Source organism: Nymphaea colorata, chromosome 1 (assembly GCF_008831285.2).
Source record: "Nymphaea colorata isolate Beijing-Zhang1983 chromosome 1, ASM883128v2, whole genome shotgun sequence".
In the NCBI taxonomy this organism is placed as follows: domain Eukaryota; kingdom Viridiplantae; phylum Streptophyta; class Magnoliopsida; order Nymphaeales; family Nymphaeaceae; genus Nymphaea; species Nymphaea colorata.
The window spans coordinates 39,024,768-39,044,895 of NC_045138.2; the positions used below are offsets into that span (position 1 = coordinate 39,024,768).

The window sequence follows — 20,128 nt, forward strand, 5'->3', positions numbered from 1 at the left end:
CTGTGTTTGTGTGCTGACATATCTTGCTTTCTTCGCTGCTTGATTGGAAGGCTCATTTATTTAACCATGCTTGACTTGACCTTATATTTCATTTGACATTCATTGCTTTCTACGCTGCTTGATTGGAAGGCTCATTTATTTAACCATGACCTTATATTTCATTTGTCATTCATATGGTTATAGCCCCTTTATAATTAAAGAAATCGCAGCTAAGTCACATGAATATTGGTACGAGTACATACTATCAATATGAGAATATGACAAAGTCATTCTTGACATTGAAATTTCGATGCCTATATCTGACATATAAGTTGCCCTCATGAATGATAGCTAGGTCTGCGTGGACAACTAGCCACTTGACTTGGTAGTGCCTAAAAATTTTTGGATTCAAAAGATATCTGACTCTTCAAAATCAAAACGAAATAATTGAGGGGCACCAACAGAAAAATAAGCAAATTCTAGATACATATATATATAATGACCTTTTGTGGCACTGTGTGGGCAATTGCCCTCACAAGCTTATAGGCAATACCTCCCCTGATCGCCACTTCAAACTTTCATGGCCTTGCTGGTAGATATCTCTTGTTAATATATAACTTGATTTCATCTGAAAAATTCTTTGCAACTTAAAATCAAGTCTGCCTGCCGTCCATTGCTCATGGAATTCATATGGTGATGCCGTGGTGCCAAGCACTTCTTGGAGAAAAGTCAGAAAAGGTGAAAACGAAGCCTTGGGAGAAAATAACGAGTGCGTGGACTTTGCCCGATGGTGGGAGAGCAAAAAAGCTATAGAACGTTTCGACCAGCACCACAAAAACTCTTTATTTTCATATTGGTGTGTTAAATGATTTGTTTATTTTTATATAGTGCTCCTCCTTAGAGCGCAACCTTCATCCCAAAACTCCTATCTCTGCCACTCATATAGACAACTTTTTTTTATGTGATTAAGAACTCTTCAAAGACTAGACAGTGGGGACTGTGTTGGCTTGTGCAGGAGATTAACACTTACAGGAATCGAACCAGGAATCTCTACCAGTACCGCTGCACATTACTCATCAAAACTCGACGAGCTAGAGTTCAAATGTATGCTCGAAATGTTAAACAAGTCAAATTCACGTTGTAAAGTCTCAACTCTTTTAAACTTTGACTACATAACGAAATGAGGCAAACTTATAAACAAAATAAACAAGTTGAGCTGGACTTTGATACTGTATTGTCGAGTCCAGTTCGAACATGTTCCCAGTTCAAGTTTTTTGAGTCAAGTCGTGCTAGAACTGGCCCATGACCCATCTCGTGCTCGGTTTAACTCATGTAAAGGCCTGTCTACAAGGTACTGGTTGAACTAACCACCTATGCACTATTGCTTAGCGGTTAAGTTTAATATTTAAAAGTTATAACTCAAATTGGTGGTAGCCTACAATTATTTCTACATGATAGAAAAGACCCCAAGGTGATATCGCTGCCAACATGAACTCTTGAAACTGGTTTTTCATGTCAATTTTATGGGGAAACAAGAAAGCTCTATGCATTTATTATATTGTACTTCATACGGTAAAAGATTCAGTTGAATGCATGAAAAGCCTACTTAATTTTATTTAATTTTTTTTTACTAAATGTAACTATATAGATGTCAATGTCATGTATGTAAATTTAATGTGTTTTCATTCTCTTGGGTTTTTTTTTTCCCATTTGAAGTGTTAGTTTTCTTAATCACCACATTTTTAATTTTTTTTTTACCATATTCAAGGGTTTGAAATGTTATAAAATCTTGTTAAGTAGGGAAAGGGCAGAGCCAAAAAAATTTCATGAGAGAGACTGAATTAAAGTTTATAAATTTTGACTAGTGCTGAATTATCATTTTTCAAAAATTTTATATAAACAAGTGAAATTTTTAAAATTTTATATGCTAATTTAAAAAAAATGAGATGAGGCCAAATCCCATACGGGCTCTACCATAGCTCTATCCCTGGTCAGGGATCCAGAATCAAATAGTTGACGTTTAAAGGGCATCTATAGATAATTTTCTACCTACCCAAACTTTTTATTTCTAAAAATAAATCATGTTCAAAGACGCACTCTTCTGAAATAAATTTTCAAAAATGATGTTGATGTTTTGAAATTTTGTGACAATGATGGATTTTTCTTAACAAGTTGCCAAATAAAGACGCCTTATTTTTTGGTAGCTTATGAGATGTTCACTTTTCCCTTATCCAAAATTTAAAAGTATTCAAATAGCTCCATGGATCACAGGCGGGAACCTCCATCTGGTGGATCCCAATATATATGTCCAATGAATCCTCATCTTTTCTTATCAGATTCGGTTTGACTTCGTAGCCAAATTCAACCGAGCCTCCGATAAAAGATAAACTCTATTACATATCATCGCCAAATATTATGTTGGCCCAACTTGACTCGCACTTATATTATTTGATGGTATGCTGATCCGATAAAAGATCAAATCTAGTGGTTCTTGTAATACTTTGATGTTTTATCCGCTGTGCTTCAAATGGTGGCAAACGTAACACCCAAGTTAAAGAATATATAGCAAGTTTCAAAACAAACCAAAACCTTGGAGGTATAAAGGTATGACCTTGTGAAGGTGGTTATACATGCCACCAACATGTACGAAACTTTTGTAACGCCACCACAAAAAATGCCCTTTAGAAAAAGAGAATCTTTTGGAGGGACAAAAAAAAAAACAAAAAAAAGGTAAGGATTTGTGTATGAGATAATGATAAAGGTATCAGATAATGATGAGGGTACGAGATAATGAGTGTGAGATAACGACATGAGTATGAAATAACAACATGGTTATGAATATTCACTATGCATGTGCAATGTAAGGACATTAAAGTAAATATGCATATTAGTAGTTGGGTCTACCCTCCAGCATTCACTCATTATGTACACAAGTGACCTAAAGAACTTGATTTCATGGCCTTGGGTGTTTTACCATTGTTTTCCTTAACACAACATTTTAAAAAAATGGAGTCCAAATTTGAGACCAATTGCATAAGAGTGGATATATATATATATATATATATATATATATATATAAACCTTATTTTGAGTGACATTTTTCATACGCCAAAACTTGAGAACTTGATATAAGCTAAAATCCATGCATTATATATATATATTTATATACACAAGTCCGAATAATTGACCAATGCATTAAGTTAGTCTTAGCCTACTTCTTGGTGTTCATGAACAGCATTTATCATTCTGCTGATGAACCTCATCTTCCTTCGTCCTCAAACTCAAAATTCCACCTCTCATTTTATGTATCATACTAAACCTTCTACCCACACAGACGACCTTTCCTACTTAACTGAAGACTTCTATTATTGCTGGTAAATCACTAACTCAAACATCAATAGATCGTCGCCTTGGTAGTAGACATTTCTTGTCTAACGTCATTTCGTTTGACAAGTAATTTGATTCTTGCGAAGAAAATGCTGCGTGTACTGTGACTGATCTTCCCAAGGGGAAAATGCCTATAGAAAGGCTTAGATGCTAAAGATTGTATTAGAAAGGCAAACCTGGTTGTATGTGCCACACTTTTTCCTGCAGTGTTATTATGAAAATACCCACACTCACATACCAAAAAAAAACTTTTTGGGAAGATAAAAATAAAAATTGAAAAAAATAAAAAGACTATAAAAAACATACCTTTTTAAAAATTTACTAAGATATCTCCCTTGCAAGTTGAGCATGCATAGTGCTTCCAAGCTAGTATATGTGGATGATAGTGTTATTGCAGTATCTTTTGAAAGCAAGGAAAATTTCAAAAAAAATTTGGGTAGTATATTTCACATGAAGGATTAAGAGTAATTACAAGCATTTCCTTGACATTGGATACACGGAGCTATCGTGTGTCTGTTGCGGGCAATTGCCCACACTAACCCACAAAATTTGTTTTATTTACGTATTGATGTTTCATTTTTTAGTGTTATATATGGGTGTCCCTTAAAAGTTCGAAAGCTTAAGGGTGCCCCTTAGTTAAAAACTTCTAGCTCCACCACTAGCTATGTCCAAGAGGTGCGTATATTTCTATCTTTGATGTTGTAAGTGTGTGCTGGACATATCTTGCTTTCTACGTTGCTTAATTGGGAAGCTCATTTATTTAACCATGTCTCAACCTTATATTTTATTTGTCATTTATGTGTTTATAGCCGCTTTATAAAGAGAGAAATCAAAGCTGATGTCTAAGTCACGACTCACACAAATACTGGTATAGGTATAGGGAGTGTATACCATGGGCAGAGCCAGAAATTTTTTATGAAGAGGGTCAAATTAAAGTTTTTAAATTTTGATAGGGCTGAAATATTACTTTTCAAAATCCTTATATAAAACAAGTGAAATTTTCTAAAATTTAGATGTAAATTTAAAAAAAAAAAATTTGAGGTGGGGTCAGGGCCCTGCAGGCCCCTCCTTGGCTCTACTCCTGATGTATACGAACACAACAATTTTAAAATTTATGGATACAGGAATACATCAATGTATATGTGTGTGTGTATGCAATATTCCTTAAAAAAATTATGTAAAATTAGTACAAAACAGGTGAGAAAAATGCAAAACAAGTGAAAAAAATACATTTTAAACTCGTGAGCTTAAAATGACCTCCATGTTAATGTTTTAAATTTACCTTATTGTCTTCAAACATATATCCTCTGTTTGCTCCTCAAATTGTTCGACTTACTAATAACAAAGTCATGTAAAGTTTGCGTTTTTATTATTAGTAATTTAACTAGGGTAAGTAGCTCATCTAAGCAATGTTGCGACCAACATGAACTTGTATCATTCAACATCTAATCATATGCCATGTCCATATTTAATTTTTTTTTTATCTTAATTTCTCTTGTTAATAAGACACGAGCGTATACATTGATGATCGGGGGGCTGAGTCACATGTGGACTTGTGTGGGCAATGGTCCACATAGTTCCACAAGGGTTTATTTATTTACATATTGCTTGGCTTTATGGATTTGCATATTTATATATTGGTTCTCCTCAAGCAGTGTTCCTCAATCCTTTACTTGTTTCCCATTAAACTAGTAGGCATTATTCCTTCTTTCAATTATTTATATTTCCGGAGTAGAAATGAACTCTTCATTTTCCCATTTTAGCCTCATAAATGCACCTTTGTCTTTGTCTTTCCAAGGGCATTTACATAATTTCAGGCACTTCTCTAAACCCCCTTAAATATGCTTCTTTGCCTAACTTTTAGAAAAACGTAGGCTTATTTTAAAATATTTAGAAATGAGAGGTTCTTCTTCATGTTATGATTGAAAGTTTAGTCATTCAGATAAATTTTATCATTCATCTCTTTTGCTTTTGTACTTTGTTTTACTTTTCACGTGCTTTGGTATTTCTTGTTATCCATTTGGTTGGTGGATCTTGCATATTGCCAATCTAAAACATTACTAAGATCATACCTTTTCCCTTCCCTTTCTTGCTACAATATCATCAATGCAAGCCGACAAGCTTGGAACAAGTAAATCATTATAATAAGTATCATGTAGGAGACCGGGTGACATTATTTCAATTATTTTAACATTCCTTCTATGAATGTAAGTTGAATTGCTCAAAAAAATCCAAAAGACAGAGGCTAAAATATCAACCAATCATCCTCTCTCAAAATGGTATTAAAAGCTGATTTTTAAATATACATATATATTTTTAAGTTCAACTTTTTGTTGGACTTATGTTAATGTTATTTTTCTTATATATATATATATATGAACAGCGTGTAGGCATGCGTTTCGATTCTCATGAGCATAATTCATGTTGGTACTGGAAGATGAACTTGAAGGGTGTCCACGGTTTTAAGTGGACAGATATTTGTTTCTTATATGTCTTCCATTCAAATTTAAATAAATAAATCCACGAATCATATATATATATATATATAGTTTAAAACAAATTTAAATAACAGTAACAGCAAACTTCTGTCAATTATTAGAACTTACCCAAGTTTTTTAACTTGACAGAGTCGACATTCCTTTATTATCATCTCGAAAGGTTTCTATTGATTCGTCGCTAAACAAATGCAACGGTGGTACCCTTTCATAAATAAATACGCTTGTAAATTTGAAAAGATGGTACAGAAAAATATAGAAGTTAGATACGTTCTGTCATGACAAGATTTAAAGCGAAGATTAACACTTGTCAGGGTAGTAAAACTTGTGAAGAAGAAAAAAAGTCGTATTGGAAGATATTGATGAAAGATTGGGATGGACCTTTCGTACCATGTTGCGTCAGAAGTACTGTTCAGTTGGTTTTATCCACCTTTGGTCCGGACATAACCTCTCTCTCTCTCTCTCTCTCTCTCTCTCTCGTGAGAAATGAATGTGGATGAGAACTTCGCAGGGTGAGAGAGACGGATCGGAGGTTTCGTTTTGTTTATCTTGATTGGCATCTAAAAAACTTAACCAGGAAGATTTCTGCGGCCGCTGATCCGTTCGCGACATTCAGGAGGAAAAATGGAGGCTGCCGATCTCTGGGCATCGAGATTTGCCGCTGCAAAGAGACAATACTCCTTGCATCACAACTCTCACCCAGGAGGAGGTATCTCTCTAGCTCTCTCTCTGATTGCGTTTGGATTTATCTAGAAAGGGAGGAAAATAGAATAATCTTTGGAATAAATGATGTTTGCTAGATCGGCGGAGCCTAATGGATGATTTGGAATCGGAGGAGGAGCTTCGTCCGGACTTCCCTTGCCCTTATTGCTACGAGGATTACGATATTGCATCGCTCTGCTCTCATTTGGAAGATGAACATCCTTCCGTCGACTCTAGAGCCGCCGTAAGAACCACCCGTCCGTTTCCTTGCCCTTCTCCCTCTCCCCTTCTTCCTCCTCCCCATTCTTGATCAAGAACCCCCAACGGTAACGACTTGCCGCTTCTTAAATAGACGATTTCTTAGTTTCTGGTCCATTAATAATGGAGTTTTTTTGGGTTTCTCTGTTTCTTCTTTTATTAGAGCAGGAATTGTAGGATTCACGATTGCCCATACATTGGTTGCTTAAGTTTTTTACAATGATTGCAAACCATTGGACCGCTCTTAATGAGTTTCTGTGTGTGTATATGGATATATAGGAAATATATTGATCTCTCTCTCTCTCTCTCTCTCTCTCAGGTATGTCCAATTTGTCTGGTTAAGGTGCCAAGGGACTTGCTCAACCATATCATGCTACAACACAGGCAACTGCTCACACCTTCTTCTTTTCCTTTTGGTCTGCTGTCTTATTTACGATTTTTTGTCTGAGGTGATCACAGTGCCTTCTCTGTTTCCTTTTTCAAAAAAGAAAAAAGAGAAGAAAATGGAAAAGATAGAAGAAAAAATATCTTTATATTGTGCGGCTCGCTAAGAAACTTTAGTACGGTCGTAAATGGTTGTGAGAAAAGTGTTATGTCTGTTTTTCTAAAACGGCTACTTGTATAGGCGACAACGGCTGCGGAAAGTGGCTCTTTCAAGTAGTCAAGCTTCGTCCCTGCTTGGTTATGATCTTCGTGAAGCCCATCTATCAGTCCTTTTGGGAGGTGGAGGTGGTGGAGGTGGTGGAGGAGGGTATCGTCTAAGTGGCATCAACTCATCAGGCACTAGCGTTTTGGTCAATGACTCACTTCTCTCAACACTTGTTCTGAACTTTGCATCGCCTGAACCGGAAGAGGCTTCCAAAGCTTTCGCTTCAAGTGTTGATGACTTCCTGAAAAAGAGCGCGCCTTCAAGCCAGTCTTGGAAGTCTAGGTAATGCCTTCCGTCACATCTGCTAGATATTAGCTTGAGCTGATTCAAAAATGATACCCCAGAATTTTGTGTCTTGTGTAGTTGTTTTATTGTTTTCAGCCATTTAGGAAGAAAAATATTTTTATCACAGGCGCCAAGATAAAATGATAAATGTCAATATAGTTAAGGAATTCAGAAGTTTTTCTGATCTATGAGTTTAAACGTACTTTCTCCAGGTTTATGTGTAACTAGCTAACTAAGACATTCTGTTGTTATGTTTTGACCACTGTCACTGACTCACTGGTGCTATGATATCTTGAAAATATTGTTTTTCTGAAAATCTTCCTAAGAAGTCACAAGAGTAAGAACATTGTGATATTTCCAAAATTTTGATGTTGAGAACGCACATTGTTTGTTCCTCATTTTTTTCATTTTTAAAAACCACATAATTGTTTAAAGCAAAAAAAAAAAAAACTTATTTTAAATTCTGTTAAAGAAAACTCTTTGACAGAAACATTGAGACTGATATTGGTCATTGTGGCCTGGTAATGGTCTAAAATAGAAAGCACTTTTTGGTGCCTCAATGGCTGACCACATGTTGGGCAGGTGTAATTTATAACAGCATAGTTTCACTTTTGTTTCTGAGATCCAAGTATACTATATTAGGTACAGAACCCTTCTTTTCTTTTCTTTCTTTTAACCTGTAGAAGTTTGGACTACAATAATTTGCTGTAGCGATATATGCTCCTAGGACCTCCTTTACAGTCTTAAGTTGACAGTTTATTCTTATGTTAAGAGCTAAGGCTGATGACATTCTTTCTCAGATGCTGTGATGCATGGGTGGGTTACGTAACTTAGATCAGAAAAGATGCCATGATGTCATTAGGGGTGGAAACAAGACAATACAACGACCCATGGCTCAGCTCATTGATAATTGTTTGGATTCATGAATTGGCCTCAGTGAGCCAAAAGTACAAGCGATCAGCTAATTTCAGATTGTATAGGCCGAGCAGTAACAGATTTGCTTTATATGCATGTCATGTACATAGAATAGTTGGTGAAGTGATTGGTTTCCAAGTGACTGATCAGTGTTTGTGCATTTCACTTGCAACAATGTGTTTGCCTTATAAATAAGCTCATTTAAGATTGGTTCAATGGGATCCAAATTCTGTTCTCTGCATTGAAAATTGTGAGTAAGCCTGAGTTTGGCTAATGTAAATTTTGCTGCTATGAGCCTAAACTTGCCCAAATCACTGCAGGAACAAATCAATCTTCGATACCTTGCTTTTAAGCTTCAGCTAGTTTATGTCCCCTAGTTGCAACTCCTATTAAAGATTGGTTAGAAGTAGCACCACTCCTGTTTCCAGTTATATGGTTTTATGGGCGTCTTTAGATTTGGAGGTTCAAGTTTCAACTGGCTATTTTTACAAACTAATAGAAGTGCAACCTGTTTGAGCAAATGCATAAAGGGGTACATGCTGATTGGTAGCTTTTGAGCCTTTTCTAGCCTCTTTAATTACTGAAGTGGGTAATCTTGATGTTAAATGGGCAGTTGCGAGTTGGGCTGGAGCTCCACCTTACGGCTGTTTCCTGCCTTTTTTACGTCCCTGATTCATGAGATAGTTAAGATCAGAAAGGCAAATCTCACTGTCTTTACTCTTTAGTTGTGCAGATTTTGGAACAATTTTTTTAGGTTTTCTTTCTTACCTTAAATAGATAAGCTGGATTTTACCTGCATGTGTTCATCTTGGAACTGACTTCAATATCTGCCAAAAACAGGTGGTTCAGACTTCCCAGAGAGAAAATGCATTGTATTGTATATTTTGTTGTATTTATTCCAATCCTATGGTTGGATTATCTAATCTTCACTAGAAATTTTAGATTGGTGATGGGGATGGGTACTGTACTATTTTTGGCACCATTCGTTACTCTCTGGTTTATGGTTGTGAATTCTCTCCAAACAAGTATTGGCACTACAAAATTTTGTTATTTGACATCTCACTTGGTGTCCTCTGGATTCATCATATCTGATGCCTCCAGATTTTGTTGTTCAAACTTTTAATGGTGTTTTCATCAACATTATAGACATGTAACGTTTGGTAGTCAGATCAAAGCATGGTACTTGCTAGGAATTGAAACCTTAGAACGTATTTTCTCCATTGAGAAGCTGATGAGTCGTGGCTAGTGTCCTCTTATTGTCTCTTTTCTCTTCCTTCAGTGTAGGATCCAATACTGATTTATATGGTAGGGATGTGGGAGATCCCTCTATTAGAAGCATGAGGCCATTAAATATCTCCAGTGATGCCTTTGTCTTGTCAAGTTTTGCCTTTCCTATCTTCTGCAGGCTCAGGCTTTTTCTCATCATTTCTTTCTTTTCTTTTCCTTCTTTGTTATTATTTGCTTGTCTTCCCTCTTTGTTCTTCTTATGCTATCTCTTTTATATTCGTATCTTCCTCTCAATCTTTATACGTTCCTTTTACTTATTTTATCTATTTCTTTCTGTTATCTTTCTCCTATCTCTTCCATTTTACCTCCTCTCTATGCCTCTTTTTATTTAGTAAACTCCTAGTTCCAGCTTGTGAGAATTGCTGGCATCCACGTAGATGTCTCCACCCAATTTTCCATTTTTAGGTGATTGTTGAGGTTCCTTTACAGATGTAACAATTTTACTTCAGCTAACGTGGATTCAGTATTTCCCTGGCCCTACTGCTACAGACAAAACGTGAGATTAATACTTTATAGTTTATGCATTCTCATGCCGCTCCCTGGATGTTGCCTTAAATATGTCCTATTATTTTGATAATGTTTTTCCTAAAATAACGAAGTGGTCTTTTTTTCCTTTTCTGAAAAAATGCCATAGACTCGAAACATGGAAGTAACATGCATAAGGTAATATGCACCCCTTGATTGATTTCACAAGAAGAACCAGAGGAAGGAAATTGATGAAACAATTCTTTCTTCAAATTCAATACATGATTGATCAACAAATGCTTAATACTGACTAGTTGGGTTGTATTGAACTGTTAGAGCATCAAAGGTGCTAACTTAAGTGATGACATAATTTCTTTTATTTGCTTGGGGGGAGAATGTAGTTTATATTGCTTAAGTTTCATAGCAAATACATTGAATTATGAAATGTAGGATGACAAAGTGGTTTCCATTTTTTAAAAATTACAATCAAGAAACTGTGTCTGGGAACTTCAGCTGCAGTATTTGTGCATGCGGATGATTGTTGTCCAACTGTTAACATGAATCACACTGGAGTACTTGGAAGCCAGGACTGCATGCAGTATTGTCCTAGGGATGCTAGAAGAGCAAACTTTGTGTCTATAATTTAAGAGACTAGATCTTTGTTTTTCCTTGACTGAATCACTTTGAACTATGGCAGGAGCTACTTGATATACATGGATGTAATCTCCAAAAGCGAAGCCATTAGCATGCTTGATTTGCTATCTATATCTTAAAGTTGACTGACCCAATATATCTTAGACTACTTCTGGTTAATTTTGAAAATTAAAAAAAAAAAAAAAAACAGGCCCAGTTTTTGAAGGGATAACAAAATCATGCTCAGGTTTGAATATGTTACATTTAACCACCTGAACTACATAAGAAGGAGGTGCTAAATGGAGAAAATTCAAACTTAATCTTGTTTCTGTTAATACAACCAAAAGTATAGGAAATTTTCGTAAGATTTTATTCATAAATTTTGTGCATTTGACCTTTTTCTATTTCAGAAAATGATTTCAACATTATATTAGGCATGTGAATGCCTCCTTATAGATAGTAATTGAACGTTGGTACACACTCGAAGAGTTTGATCTTGCAGTTGATGATCAGATCAATGAAAACAAGCGCATCCCGCTGTATGATATCTTGGTGCAGAACCACCACATGTTTTCTATTTCTTTCATTCTAGCGTGTGATTGTAAGATGGTTATCATTTTGATCAATTACCAACGATGTAAATATGCAACATGATCTGTTTCAAGGTAATTGGACGTGCTTGCGTAATTCAGTGCTTTGGAAAGGCAACGGATAAATTCCATGGCCTTTTTTTCCTTTTTCTGTTTAGATGGACATCACACCCCTCGCTTTTAATCTTTCCTTGATTTGTCTACTTGCCTTCTCAAAATTGTTTTGTTGTGGGCAGGTTTGACTCCTGCACGAGTTCTGAGGAGAGAGAAGTGAAGTTCAGACAAGCTACTGTGAGAGCCTCCTTTGTGCAGGACTTGTTTCTCTCTACGCTGTTCGAGTGATTAGAGGGGACTGTTGTTATACGGGTTTGGTGGCCGAGCTTCCTTGTTTGCAGGTCAGTCTGAATCGCCACACTGTAATCATAGTGACTTACTGCTTGGATGCAGGGTCCTAAATGCATCACAAAATCCGTATTCTTCACTGAAGATGCTCATCCCTTGCAGCAAATGTCATGGGAAGTATTTACTGTTGCTGCCTCCCTGAATGGCAACAACTTGTATCCATGGTCTAACTATAACAATCTGTGATTGACCACCTCCATGTTTTTCATGTCTCTTTTTTCAATACACTGGTTTTTTTATTCTTTCAGATAACCAGGCAACAGCTACTTGTATCCATGGTCCGACTATAACAATCTATGATTCACCAACTCCATGTTTTTCTTTTCTCTTTCTTCAATACATCGGTTTTGTATTTTTTTCAGATAACGCGGGAAACCGGGCCTCATGTTGTGTTCATCTCATATAAACCCCCAACTCCCTCCTGCTCAAGATGGAGTACTCAGTTTTGGCCACATGGTGACACTAGAGAGTCGCCTTTATCAGACCATGTGGGGAGCTTCTAATGGCCTTAGTTACTAGGCCGGTGTTCGCCCTCTCTCTCTAGCTGTGTTGAAAGTGCACCACCGTATGGATGGTGAGCTCCTTCTCGTTCGATCTCAAGCCCGACGGGCTGAGGCTATCTCTGAGTCATCTTCATCGCCATGGACATGTCTGGCTGGATCGATCGAGCACAATTCGTTGCTGGACAACGAACCGCTTTGAGAATGACCATTGCTTCCTCCTTAGGGAAGTCTGCCCTTGACTGTGCATCAACAAGCTTTTAGACGGTTCCCCTCTTTCCTGAAGGTGATGGGGCAACCGTTTCACAACGTAACCAGTGCGAAGTTGGAGCGTGGGAGGATAGTTTATCTGCGAGTGACGTATATTCCCGATGAAGCGGTTAGCGGGTATTGCTGTGTCACGGGACGTGCCATCTTATTCGTGTCTTTAGCGACGCCCGAACACAAACATTGGGACGGTCTTGGTTCTTTAATGTTTTTAACAAATTTACAATCTTTTTTGTTATTTCAATCTGTAAAAACGAGCCGGGTATGGTTTATTTCTACCATCCGAATTTAAAATATTGTTCAATTCGAATCCTATCCTAAAGGCGTTTTGAAACTTCCAGATTGTGGGCTGAAGAACTAGAGAGAGAGAAATTGGATTGGATGAATTCTGACCCCTAGACCTTGAGTAAATCTTTGCTTCTTCTTATTTGGCAAATTGGGATACAGAGAAATTTAACGGACATTCTTCTTTTGAAGCTGAGGCAACTAACTATGTTATGGTGCTGTTTTCTTCTTCATCCAAAATAAGACACCAGTCCATGATCCGTTACTAGCTAAACCCAACATTACCTCCACCAGATTACTGCGAGGTCTGGGCTCCTTTGAACCTCCAACCCAACTAATCTGCAGCTATGGATGTAACCGCCGATAAATGGTTCGGGAGTTCTGTCAACTGGCACCACCAAGTCTGATTGAATTGAGATTTTCATATACTTTGGTGTTTTTCTCACCCATTCCGCTGATTTGACCCACAGTTACCAATTAAAAGAAGAGAATATGGAAGCTTCAGCTTCTGTGATGTTATTCAGAGTTTCAAAACCCATGAAATCTAAGTTCAAAAGGCGAGGGTGCCATTTTGAAGTTACACCAATTGATGAGATTCCTCTTTGTTGGCAAAATTGACACTCACTCTACTGTCCTTTATTCATCATTTTTCGCCAAAAAAATCTCACTGCTGATTGAACAAATGATGTCTAAATGTAAGTGTGAAGCCGGAGCGCGACGAGAGGAAGCTAAATGAAAAGGAGGAAGATGGTTTCTTCCGGTAACTATGCTGAATCGGGTGAAGAGGAAGAAGGTTGCTTTCGGCAACTATGCTGCTGGTCACGCATGAAGCACCTGCTTGTGAAAGCTGGTGAGGATGAATTAGGTGATGTACCAAAGCACGCTTTTCCCTGCTCGTTCTTTCTCCTTTGGCATCTCCAAGGCCAACGATTTCGAGGACGAACGGTGGAGATCGGTAAGCAGAAACGCAGACGTGCGTCGGCGTATCACGGAACGTTGAACATGGATGGTTCTCCACGGCCGCTAGAGCGGCAACACGAAGATCGCATTGCAAACCGATCAGGCGAAAAGAGAAAGCCTCTCCTTTGATTTCCGATCATTGCTTGCGCATTTAAGCCTGTGAACGAGATCAGCGTTTGACTCCAGACGATTCGACAGAGCAACTCCAGGAATTAAGGAGCAGAGAAGCGGAGATGGTGACGACGACGACGACCGCGAAGGCGGTGGTGCTTCTTGCCGTCCTCTGGCTGTGGCTGGCGGTGAGGGGCGGAGCGGCCCCGTCGTGCAGCAGCGTGTACAATAAGATAGTGCCCTGCGTGGGTTACATGACGGGGAAGGCGGACGACCCGAGCGATGGGTGTTGCAGTGGGGTGAAGGAACTGAAGGACATGGCTCGCAGCAACGATGACCTGCAGGCCATCTGCAAGTGCATCAGTAGCGCCGCCGCAGGCCTCGTCGGCTTCAAACGAGACCGTGCCGTTGCTCTGCCCGGCAAATGCGGCGTCCACGTCGACTTCCCGATCGGCCCCGACGTCGATTGCTCCAAGTAAGCCGTCGGTACCATTTTTTATCATAATGAAGTGATCTAACTATTGAAAAGTAACAAACGTAAAGCACGCAAAGGAGTACGTTTAAGTACCGTAATAGTTTCTATGTGTAATTTAATTTGAATCTCAGAATTCACATTGTTGATTCATTCATCAAGCTATGCTTAGCATGATCTGAACATATAAATGTTTGTTTACTTGTTTCTTATAAAAAAAAATACAATTTTCAGCTTTAAGACTGCCTTAATAAAAAAAAAAAACTCCTTATAAGGACGATTCTTTAAATGAAAACTGTCAAATAAAAGTTTAAACTGAATCTTCTTTTATCTTAAAAAACAAAATAGTAAACTCCAGTCTTTTTTAATTTTATTTCTTGCCACACAAAATTACATTCATCCTCTTCTAAGTATAAAACCAATAAAACCGAAGAAGGATAAGAATATGATTTAGTAAAAGACATTTCTGTTGTTCAGGTTAACGGCTGTCTATTTCGTGTTCTTAGTAGACAATTTTAAGAGAAGTGACCATTTATTTATAAAACTACAAACTGCAGTCCCTTCTCAGATTTCTAGATAAACGACAGGTTTAAAAAAATCTCAAAAGAAAAAAAAAAAGCCAAGTCCGTTCAAATTTAGTTTTATGAGTTAATCCATACTCAAAAGTTTTAGATTTTTATTTGAGGATGTTTGGCAACAGAAATGCCAACATAGTGCTCCTTTAATCTTAGTTTTCTGAGTTAATTCATGCTCAAAAGTTCTTTAATTTGCACTTGCACACACAATCGCAAGCAGAAGACGGTGCAATCATAAAAAGAACAAAAGGAAAACAAACAATCCTGAAAGTAGGGAACAAGAAAAGCCGGATTCAGATCGTGCGATATCCGAATTCCACACCGTTCTGATAACGTCGGTTGTTTCCCTTTGCTTGATTGCTTGAGCAGGATATAATCAGGGATGAAGAAGAGTGTGAAGGTTCGCTGCTTCTATGTGGTTGGCATAAATAAACTTCTGGAATTCGACTGTGTTGTATCACGGACACAATGAATGAATGAATCGACAAATAAATTTCCTCGGGAAATCTTTTTCTTCAATGTGTTTGTTTTCTCTGTGCAGATATTCTTAGAAGTTAGAACTCAAATGTGGCATGGCTATTTCATAGGTAACGCAAACAAAAAAATTGCACTTACATTTAATTCAATATTCGGGTGAGCAGAAGGTTAACAATCTCCTACCGAAAAAAGAGAGACAAAAAAAGAGAGACCCAAAGATGCCCCATTCATCTGCCTTCAAAGTTCCGAGTTGTGTCGGGACTTGGGTGGGGTACAATATACTGTCAACTAGTCTTACCAACTATGTTACGCCCCTTAAGGAGCAATTAATTCAACATCATTTGCCAAAGTCGAAGAAGGAATTACAGTTATAATGTTTCCGATCTAAATCACTTTCAACTAGTAGTATAGATCCATTCATGTCTATATTAAAACTAGTGTCTGACCATAGCTTTCGGCATCTGGTGGCCAACTGGAAGAATTTGGTTTGAAGGTTTTGTCGTTTTGATCTATGCCACCTATTTTATCAATCCTGATTGGCGTACAAAGTCTAGTATCCAAAGAAGTTTAATCAATTGTCTACTAGCCGCAATGCGATTGGCCCAATTGATTGGGTCAGCCGCTGGTAAGAGGCCAGTTGTTGGTTTGATTCTTGTGAGCATCGTGTGCATGTGCATGTAAGTCGAAGCAGGCATAAGCCCTAGGGATGGAAGGACTAGCTTTGGGCTTTTACGGTGTTGGGCAAGCGACAAAATCTTGATTAGAACATCTCTCTCTCTCTCTCTCTCTCTCTCATGATGCAATCACATTGCTTGGAAAAACTGGATAGAGATGGACAAACATCCTCCTTACCCAAAGATTGATAGATCATAAAAAAATAGAAACATGGAAAATCAATCAAAAAATGAATTTCCTTCAACTATACACCCTTTATTCGAACATGATGAATGCCTGGATTATGTTTTGTGGTCACTGCATTTGATGGTTTGGAATTTGATTCAAGAATGAAAATTCCAGAATCATAGTTTCTCCTCAAATTGGAATGAAATCAGAATTCCAAGTTTTAGTTTCACTCATTCAAACACTAGTAGTGAAAGAGATGGGTTCAAGTTGGCAGCACCCCTCTTGATTCTGTGGTTCTGCCTTCTCCATATTAATTTTTTTTTTCACTGTGCTTTTGTGATGTTGGAGAAGCCAAAACTCCCTTAGGGTTTAGGTTTTCATTGAAAATTGAATGCAAGAACAATGCACCTTTAGTTTAATAATATCATGCCCCCCGCCACACAACTTAAACAAATTGTGACCACGAGAATCAAACTGACGACTGGAACACCCATAAATGCCGCTTAAATTAATAACCAGCTACTTACCAACCACTTGCCCAAGCCAGTGCATCAACACCCGTCGGGCTCAGATCTTTATTTTGAAAGCAAGCTTCCGTCGGCGAGATTCGGAGTTTCTCGCCAGTAAAATAAAAACATGAATGCATGGATCTTGAATTCAACAGTTCTTTTTGCAGTTTCTCGATTCATCTTCTTCTTGTTAACGGTTGTTGTTATGCTTCAGTCTGCAGCCTCACATTCACAGAACCTTATATTTCAGGTTCATACTGAGCTGGTTAGTGGAAAAAGTACACGAACTAGTTTACATACTAAATGACATAGATGTATTTTTCATATCCAAAACCTAACAAAATGATAGAAAGATCTTTTTCTTATGTTCAATTACAAATTCATAAGTTGAAAAATGTAGACCATGAATTTGCGAGCATTAGAGATATCAACATGATCTTTTTTATGTAGATTGTTGACTTCTCTAGCACATACATTACATCCATATCCATCCACTGTTATTAAATTAAATGTGCACTCATCAATTTGGTATCTTATGGGTGAATAATAATTTTGGTTGGGGTGAATACTCTTTCTTGGATAAAGCGGATTAATGAACTTGATTGGCTGAAAGGTCGGGTTGGCATTGTGACAGGCAAGGATAGAGCCAAGGTAGGGTCTGCAAGGGCCTTAGCCCCACCTCAAAAAAAAAAAAAGTTAAAAATTTACCTGTAAATTTAAAAAAATCACTTGTCCTATATAAAATTTTGAAAAACGATATTTCGGCCTATGTCAAAATTTAAAAACTGTAATTCAGCCCCTTTTATGAAAAATTTTGGCTCCGCCTCTAGTAGCAGGGCCCAGACTGTGGAAGAAGTGCATTAACTCGGTGATGGGTAATATCCAGAGCTTGAAGGATAACAGAGTATCTTTCTCTCTTTTCTTTCTTTCTCTCAAATTCCGCTCTCTCCCTTTCACAGCATCAATTAGCACTGTAGTGTCGACTTACATGAAGATTAATTTTATATTCCTTTGTCATGCATGCTATGAAAATCTGTTCTACTGACGTCAAATCGGTTGATTGAATAAAACTAGTTTAACTAAAATGCAGTGTAAATAAGACCAGTTTCAATTGATATTATAACCCATCTGTGATTATTCCATGGTGAAGCTAACAGCTGAATATTTTATCTTGCACTATCTAGATACAATTATACAGGTGGACAACTGTAATTATATATATATATTTCTGTTAAAATTTTGAAACTATAATTGGATCCTTACAACCAAACATTCCTAACTGTTAGTAGCAGCCGGTTTCCTCGTGATTTGATGGCTACCCACAGATCCAAAACTCCGGGAGCGTGATTCATTGAAATTGATGGGCGGGGACCTTCGGTTGTTCTACGACGACACGCAACTCGCAGTTCCAAACTTCAACCACAAAAATGTAGGTACAAGTATGCGACAATCAGTGCAATTGCTGATGTGCCAAATTAAATTTTCAGAAAGAATTTAATGCCCAAAGAGAAGTCCCTGTTAGAGTTGAAAATGGAACACTGTGCACCATGTGATCTGCATGGTAGACCAAGACGCTTAAATTTTGATAATTTTGCGGAAAACTGTTTAGGATTTGTTTGGGTGACACTTTCAAACTTAATTTTGCCTTCAAAACCAGGTTTTTGGACTATTTGGATGACATCAAAACTGGATTTGAGGAAAACTCAGTTTTGACAAAACCCGATTTTGTAAAAGGAATTGAAAAGTCTGTCCCTTTTAAATTGTTTAAAAACTAGGTTTTCAATGTGTCACGCAACAAAAAAAAAAAAAAAATTGTTTCTAAAACTCATTAAAAAACTTGGGCTTCATAAAACCTAGTTTTTACAAATGCATCCAAGTGCCCCTTTAAATTTTTTGTGTATTTGCACATAATCGTGCAACATTTGGAACAAATATAAGTACCTGTTTAGGTAATTAGTTCACAAATGCATACGTAGTTTATCAGTGAAAACATTAGAATATAATTAAAACATTGTTTTACTCTTTAACCCCCAAAAAAAAACTGCTTTTGAATAATTTACAGAATCTACAATTTTTTTCTTGGTCTCTTCACAACTTTGTCTTTTCTCTTTTAAGTTAAAAAAAAAAAACGTCACTTTTCTTTTAGCTCTTGGAAACGCCTGCAAGACCAACGGCGTAGAAATTAGAATCATTTCGAGAAAGATCAAGAGTCACCGTTTTCTTAAAGCTAAAGCAAAAGACCCATGTGAATGCTTGGGGAAAATTTTCGTCCTTTTCCCTCAAACGTCAAGCCAAAAACGTTACGTGCCTATGAAAAACCAAAGCAACCCTCTCATGCAAGTCGTCATCATAAAGAAATGTCAATTTGATTCTCTCTCTCTCTCTCTCTCTCTCTCTCTCTCTCTCTCTATATATATATATATATATATATATATATATATATATATATATATATATATATATATATATAGTTATGAAATATGACTTCATGACTCATCTAAAACGATAAGTGAATTCGAAGTTCAAGTTTTATTTTTTTCTCAATGGGAATAACATATAATATGAATATTTGCACATATATTTGATAAAGCTAATGTATACATAAAAAGAAAAAGAGAGGGTAATCGAAGAATATATTTCGAGTGATGGGTTCGAGGACAATAAGTAACTCGCAATGTTCTTTTTTTCAATTTCCCTCTGGGAAAGAGAGAGAGAGATTTTAAAGAAGAAAGGAACAAAGGGTCGGAAGCGAACTTAACGAGGCGTTCATGCAGAGTTGTGGAAATGATTTGGTTGGATGTTCTCAATAAGAAAACCTCAGCATTAAAACAACGTCGAGAAAATTGTGACATCTAAAGTTAAAAAAAGATCAACTCACTTTCAGTATTTAATGTGTAGTAAATTACTAGCGCACCTTGCTATAATTAATTGTATTTATATATTATATTATATTTAAAAAAATTATAATCGAGTCAAATCAAGCCTTCGGGTCACCTACGAGTCAACCCAAACCCGACTTATTAATTAGCTAGGTCACAGACTATGAGCCAATCCAAACTGACTCATTAATCAGTTAGGTAGA

The 20,128-nt window shown here is 37.1% G+C and overlaps 2 protein-coding genes across 5 annotated transcripts; both read left to right on the forward strand.

Annotated features, from left to right (window-relative positions):
* Positions 1-6,296: 6,296 nt before the first annotated feature.
* LOC116263846 (protein DEHYDRATION-INDUCED 19-like) lies at positions 6,297-13,138 on the forward strand. 4 transcript variants are annotated; one of them, XR_004174717.2, is made up of 6 exons: positions 6,301-6,570; positions 6,662-6,807; positions 7,141-7,205; positions 7,447-7,752; positions 11,882-12,040; positions 12,410-13,138. XR_004174717.2 is itself a non-coding variant. In XM_050075639.1 (5 exons), exons 1-5 carry the CDS (start codon positions 6,486-6,488, stop codon positions 9,393-9,395), a joined length of 714 nt encoding a protein of 237 aa, XP_049931596.1. In that variant the 5' UTR covers positions 6,297-6,485; the 3' UTR covers positions 9,396-11,862. The 4 variants fall into 4 exon arrangements, 3 of the variants coding, with proteins under 3 accessions (XP_049931596.1, XP_031499513.1, XP_031499504.1); XM_050075639.1 differs by lacking the exons at positions 11,882-12,040; positions 12,410-13,138 and adding an exon at positions 9,284-11,862 and having other exon boundaries at positions 6,297-6,570; XM_031643653.2 differs by lacking the exons at positions 11,882-12,040; positions 12,410-13,138 and adding an exon at positions 8,556-9,266 and having other exon boundaries at positions 6,299-6,570.
* A 1,078-nt stretch (positions 13,139-14,216) lies between these two features.
* On the forward strand, positions 14,217-15,741 carry LOC116263860 (non-specific lipid-transfer protein-like). The gene is made up of 2 exons (XM_031643665.2): positions 14,217-14,645; positions 15,587-15,741. Exons 1-2 carry the CDS (start codon positions 14,293-14,295, stop codon positions 15,591-15,593), a joined length of 360 nt encoding a protein of 119 aa, XP_031499525.1. The 5' UTR covers positions 14,217-14,292; the 3' UTR covers positions 15,594-15,741.
* The last annotated feature ends 4,387 nt before the right edge of the window (positions 15,742-20,128 follow it).

Bases quoted from the DNA above. Each gene is read 5' to 3' on its own strand.
- LOC116263846 (XM_050075639.1), top strand. From the start codon at position 6,486: ATGGAGGCTGCCGATCTCTGGGCATCGAGATTTGCCGCTGCAAAGAGA. The intron at 6,571-6,661 runs GTATCTCTCTAG...GATGTTTGCTAG, and splicing joins CAACTCTCACCCAGGAGGAG to ATCGGCGGAGCCTAATGGAT. The intron at 7,206-7,446 runs GCAACTGCTCAC...CTACTTGTATAG, and splicing joins CATATCATGCTACAACACAG to GCGACAACGGCTGCGGAAAG.
- LOC116263860 (XM_031643665.2), top strand. From the start codon at position 14,293: ATGGTGACGACGACGACGACCGCGAAGGCGGTGGTGCTTCTTGCCGTC.